Source organism: Lactuca virosa, chromosome 9 (assembly GCF_052849685.1).
Source record: "Lactuca virosa cultivar CGN04683 chromosome 9, Lactuca_virosa_CGN04683_v6, whole genome shotgun sequence".
NCBI classification, from domain to species: Eukaryota; Viridiplantae; Streptophyta; class Magnoliopsida; order Asterales; family Asteraceae; genus Lactuca; species Lactuca virosa.
The window spans coordinates 136,681,778-136,688,327 of NC_136434.1; the positions used below are offsets into that span (position 1 = coordinate 136,681,778).

Genomic DNA, 6,550 nt, shown 5'->3' on the forward strand with positions numbered 1-6,550 from the left:
CTTCAGAAAAAAAAAAAAAAAAAAAAAAAAAAAAAAAAAAAACTCCTCAAATGATTCTTTTATGTAATGATTTCTAATTAAAAGACCAATTTTTTTCCAACTCACATTCATTCCAAATATTGTCAAGAAAAATTAATACTATCATAATCTTTTCTTGAAAATAATTAGTTGGGGGAATAAATATAAACCCCGAAAAATCGATTTGAAAAAAAAAAAATTGAAGATTCATTCCTCGGAGCTACCTCCGCGGAGCTCCGCGGAATCCACTGTAGCTCCGCGGAATGGATCTTGAGTTTTTTTTTTTTTTTAATACACTAATTTATTTACGATTTTGCCATTCCGCGGAGCTCCGCGGAATGCATGTCTATACCCGGAAATGTTCATTTTCATGTCTAAATTTTGAACATACCCTACATTTTTTTTACTATTGTCGGTATTTTCCCACATTTTATTTGGCTATGGAGTAAGTCTGTTGCAGATCCGTTGCAATAGACCTTTAGTGACGGAATAGCGACGGATTCATCCGTCGCAAAAACCCATGTTTCTAGTAGTGGTAGGAGCAAATAGTAGGTGGCTCTATGGCCTATGCCATCTTCAGATTTAACTATTCAACATCTTGATTTTTTTTTATACATATACATTATTGTGCCAAAACTGGTTCAAACTTGCAGCTCACCTAATGAAAATCGCTGGTGGAAGGGTGAAATTGCAGAAGACCTTAATCATCTGCGATTTCAATAGCTAAATCTAATATTTTGTTAATTTTTGCCTAAAAGTTATAAAACTGTTAAAAAATCGACGATATTTATAATTTTCTAAAATTTTTGACCATGCCAAATTAAAGGCCTTGATCTCCTATCCTATTCTTGACGGCAAAAACCTTAGGGTTTCCGATGAATTATAACGCATAAGACATCTATGCTTTCGGTAAAAAATACTATACGAGTCAGAATAATTCTTCGCCAGTGACAACGACTGCCGACGGTCGTTCTCTTTTACTGTTCCGTTCTGTTTATTAGCTTCTCCGGTCGGTGGACGATTATACGACTGGCAAGTGGCCCCGTACGACGACAACATTATTTCTACTTCTCCGGTTAGTCGACTACTATGCAATTCTCCTTCCTTGTCCTTTTCTTTCACATTTTTTCAAAGTTTCTGTAATATTTATTTTGGACTATCTATCTCAAAAATATTGGAAGCTGTGATAGTTGTCGGAATACAGAGATAATTTATACCTTCATCTTTTCACCAAATTACTTTTAACTATTTTTAGAAATGTAGTAGTTCTAGCGTTTTTAGATTTCTACCTTCGACCTATACAGATTGTTGATAATGCCTTCTATTAATCGTTCTTTATATTCTTGGAGCACAGTTGGTAAATGATATCTCTTTTCGGTGCAAGTTTATATTTATAAAATTTTGATCAATCTTAACCCTTGATTTCCATAGCAATTATAAGCCAAACTGGTGTTGCACAATGCTTTGCTATAATTTTATGCAAATTCCTTGTTCCATTTATTGGTAGATCGACCACAAATGCATCCTGTTTTTGTGTTTCTTGCAATAGGAACTTTGATCTTCACGATTTGATTTGACAAGCCGTATCCGTTCATTTGATATATTTGTTACAGTATGTTTTCTTTTCAAATAAGTCAAATAAGTTAATATATTGCATATGGATCTTTAAGTTTTGATTTCTTTGTCTATGCTAATGGCTAATGCTAATGCTAAGATGCTTTTTGCATGAAAATCAAATGGATAAAACCCAAGATGTTCTCTAACCTGTTATTGTCTTATTTTCTTGACCATTTTTGGAAATGTTGTTGCTAGAAATGGCGGAGTTTACATCTTCAGAAAGTAGGAAAGGAAATTTGTTCAAAGAAATTGAAGAACTTACTGTTTCAAAACCAAAGCAGCAATGGCAGGTGGAGGGACCGATTAAGAATTGGGTGGAGCTCCCATATGATGTGATGGCTAATATTCTATACAGAATTGGACCTATTGATATACTTGAGAATGCTCAGAAAGTTTGCACCACTTGGTGTAAAATCTGCAAGGATCCTGCCATGTGGAGGGTCATTCATATGAAGAAAACTTTGGGACCATTTTGGCAGATATTGCCATGGGAAATATGCAGGTGTGCTTTGAATAGAAGTCAAGGCCAGTTGGTTGATATCAGCATAGTCGATGTTGTCAATGATGAGCTTCTTCAATATGTTGCTCATAGGTATGTGAGCTTATATTAGTTGGCGTTTTGTGCATTGTGCTTATAATAAAAGTTAAAGATGCTATGCATATATAGCTTCCTTATCCTCCCCTATTAATATTGGATTTTAGAATTAGCTAAATCCAATCCTAACTAGTCATGATTTTTTTACAAGTTTTGTATCTTTTTAACAGATCAAGTCAGCTCAAACGGCTTGAACTTGTAAGTCACTATCGTGATATACATTGGAACTGGACCAAAGCTTTGAAAAAATTTCCAATGTTGGAGGAACTCAATCTCTACAAAATAAAAATCTCAGAAGAAGCTATTGAAATTGCTGGCCGTTGTTGCCCCATGCTAAAAACACTTAAACTGAATCAAGAAAGTTGTATGTTTTGGCATGGACACATCAATGAGAAGTCATTAATGATCCGTAATAAGACAACTAAAGCTATATATTGGAGAAAACTTACATGAGTTAAGGCACCTTGAACTCATTGGAAACAAGATGACAAATATTGGGTTGCAGGCGATTCTAGATGGTTGTCCTCATCTTCAATCACTTGACTTGCGTCAGTGCATGTACATTGATCTCAAAGGAGACATGGGGAAAAGATGTTCCGAAAATATTAAATGTCTAAAGCTACCTGAAGATTCTCTTGAAGGATGTCTATACATTCAAATAAATGATATTGATTGCAGGATATGTGAAGATTATGATGATGATTACGCAGCAGGTATGGACTTTGAAGATTGGACCAACTATGATTATTAAAGAATGGATTTATTGACTTATCCTATTGTAGGTAAGTTATCCGCAGTTTTTTTTTTTTTTTTTTTTTTTTTTTTTTTTGTCAAAAGTCAAGTGAAAGAAAGCTTTTTCCATAAAAAAATTTCATTAATTGTCATTAGTTTCAATTGAATGATTTTCATTAAATTTATTGTAAATGTTGCATTTGAAGATACTAATCGCAGCTGAGTTGTTTATTTTTGAAGGTGTGGCAGTTTCCCCCAATAACTTCCTTTTTTGATGATCAGACAAGGTATTGACAACAAGGCCATCTCTATGCTGCACTTTTAAATGGTGCTGGATCATTTTCGTTTTTGTGCTCAAACATGGGCAAAGATTAATGATGTTATGATGTTTTGTTGGTTTATGAAATATTTTTTGGGTTACTGTATCTTAAATTATGTTTGAAAAACCCAATCTTGACTGGGAATTCTTAATTACCTTGACATATATGTGATCAACCGCTGATGTTTGTTTTCGTTTATGTTGACATGTATATTATAATTAATTACATGATTATCCTGAAGATTAAAATGCTAAAACAATAATTACAATCAACAATGTTAGTTTATAGAATGTTAAAATGCTATAAGAATAGTTCCAATCAATAATGTTAATTTATAGAATGTTTTTGGAACTATCTATATTTAGCAAAAAGTTTAGATTAGAAGAGATGGTAAGTGTCATAAAATAATCATAATTTTGTCTTTACTTGTAGGTAATGTAATGAGGTTTAAGGCTATTCTCTAATTGGAATAGGATGTATTTCAAATTGGCTTTTTTAAAAAACTTATGTTTTTTTTATTTCCAAAAGTATTTTCCAATTAAAAAGAAGATTTAAAAAAAATGTTTGTATTAGTTTTTAAACGTGCTAAAATGGCATAAGTGCAAAACTTAAATAAAACATGCGCCTTTAATGAGCCCAAAAGACGGCAAAGGGTAAAATCGATAATTTTTTGAAAACTTAAGAGCTTTTATAACATTAACCCAATTTAATTTATACATATAAAAAAAGGAAGATTGTATTTATTATTCATGTAAAACACAAATAAAAACTTAAAACAATAGTGGAGGCTTCAACGTATTTGTATATTTCTCAAACTATAACATTGGCTCAATTGAATTTTTGACATATTTCTCAGTATATTGATTGACTTAATTCATACCTGATAAATATGCTTATATTGATTGACTTAATTCATACCTGATAAATGCAACCAAGACTCCGGATCTACTGCCTTCTTCTTGAACCTCCAAGCCTTTCCTTCCTTCTCCAAGCTTCAAATCACTAAAATGGCACCAAATTAGCTCAAGAACACTCACAACTGATTAGGGTTTCGAGAATGGGGTCTAAGGGTGATGAAGGGTGGAGTGGAGGCCACTTAAGGTGTTTAAATATGGTGCAAACCCTCAAATTTAGGTTTTCATCCAGACAGGTCTACTCGTTGAGTCGGGGCTTCCGACTCGGCGAGTAAACTCTTCCACCCGCGTCCCAAAATTCACATCTACTCGATGAGTTTGGCCTCCGACTCGTCGAGTCCCAGTGTAAATATACATAAACTTAGATTAAAATACATACTGGGAACCGGGCGTTACACTGCAATTCTGTCAACTCATACTTACCTTAAAATTTCCCGAACAAAAATGCAATTTCTGTAAAAGCCCGAACTGACACTTTACTGAAATACCCCTTGGCTCCAAAGCACAAACCGAACTCTCAGATCATCTAAATTACATTACCCACACCCAAATGGGTCTAAATCTCTTTTCTTCAAAGGCCCTAAGCCTAATGATACTCGGTCTTTGGGTCACCACCCCGCATTAGGAAACGATTCGGAACAGGGCGTTACAGCAGAACAACTAGAAAAAGCCTCTTAAGTGAGGGAATCTAGTTGTGACCGGTGATCAGAAGGCCAACAAACAATATGTTTTTAGTCTGGATGGCCATGTACGGATGGTCGACCATGCGAAGCCTCTTTGAGGAAGGTGGGTTATGTAGGTAAACTAGAGAAAAGCCTCTTAAGTGAGGAAATCTAGTTGTGACCGGTGATCATAATATAACATACATATGTGTTTAGTTATATGTGATAGAATGTAAGTAATATGTGACTTATTACTTGAAGTATGTGTTATTCTGTGCTACTATATGTATTACATGTAATCTGTATAATGGGTGAGTATTTTGATTACTCACTAAGCCCTAGGCATATAGTTGCTACTTTATGTTTTAGTTGCAGGTCCTTCAGGTCGAAGGGCAAGGAGTTGACACGATTGAGATATATGGGCATTGTCGGAGATGCATGACATCTAGTTTATCTACTCTATGTTATGATATGGTCTTCAAAACACGACTTAACTTTCACATTTTACTACAATTATGTTGATGTAACGTGAAAAGATAATCTGATGAATTATTAATGGTTATGAATAGAACTTTTTAATAAAACCTACACTATGATTTCGAAAAAAAAAATTAGGATTGATATTTTGGATGTTACAGATTACCACAAAACTATTCTTGTATGTATAATTTTTGAACCTACAAATTACATTCAAGTATGATGTGCATATTTAAAGAACTCTGAGGCATAGATAACACACATAAAAAAGATGTCATATTGATTGTAAGTTCTGTTTTGTTTAGACATAAACTAATACTAAATCCAATCATTATTAATTACATTTATGTTTAAATTTTTTCGTCATGTTTTATTTTAGTTTTATAAATTTGTTTCATTTTAGGATTGTTAATATTTGAATATAATATTTTATTATTTATTTAAGTATATTATCTCAATTTTTGTTACTGAAATGATAGTTTCATTAAATACTTGAAGGTTTATAAAAGATAAATATGATATTTTAAATATAGAATTATAATAAAAACATGATGGTCGATTGATAAAAATTATGACTATAATTTTTTTTTTAAATGGTATCGGACAAATATAATATTTTTAGAAGTTATTTTGAAATTTATTTAGAAATTCACCACAAAATAAAATAAAACTGCCATGTCTCTATGCAACCAGGGTTAATATTCCAACAGGCTGCCTTAGATTCATTAAATTAAGTATTAATTATGAGCATGCCAAAAGGCCTCGACCTGCTATCCTACTCTTGACGGTAAAGACGTTTGCGTTTCCGATGAATGGAGTCTCTGTAATCTTTTATATAACGCCGATGAATCGAGGAACAGAACAATTCTTCGCCAGTCAACACTCAGGGACAACGACTGTCCACGCTCAGCTTCTTCGGCTCAGTGTGGGCCGTTCTCGTTTACTTTTCGCTCTCCTGTTACCTTCCCCGGCCGGTCGTTTTACGGTTGCGACCGGCGATTGCCTATACATACGAAAACGACGGCATTGTTTCTGCTTCTGGTTAGTGGAAGACTGTGCGGTTCTCCTTCTATGTTAATTTCTTTTCACTTTATTCAAAGTTTTTGTAAAATTTATTTTTGACTATATATCTAAAAATATTCGAAGCTGTAATGATTGTCAGAATACAGGGATAAGTTATGCCTTCATCTTTTCTGCAAATTAAGGTTAACATTT

At 33.4% G+C, this 6,550-nt stretch overlaps 1 protein-coding gene across 1 annotated transcript; it reads left to right on the plus strand.

Annotated features, from left to right (window-relative positions):
* Positions 1–1,832: 1,832 nt before the first annotated feature.
* LOC145139836 (putative F-box/LRR-repeat protein 9) lies at positions 1,833–2,683 on the plus strand. Its single transcript, XM_079073525.1, has 2 exons — positions 1,833–2,227; positions 2,401–2,683. The coding sequence occupies exons 1-2, from the start codon at positions 1,833–1,835 to the stop codon at positions 2,681–2,683; spliced, it is 678 nt and encodes a 225-aa protein (XP_078929651.1).
* The last annotated feature ends 3,867 nt before the right edge of the window (positions 2,684–6,550 follow it).

What these genes read in the sequence shown, in the direction of transcription:
- LOC145139836 (XM_079073525.1), top strand. Translation starts at nt 1,833, where the DNA reads ATGGCGGAGTTTACATCTTCAGAAAGTAGGAAAGGAAATTTGTTCAAA. An exon ending in CTTCAATATGTTGCTCATAG is followed by an intron (nt 2,228 to 2,400) that starts GTATGTGAGCTT and finishes TCTTTTTAACAG; the next exon opens with ATCAAGTCAGCTCAAACGGC.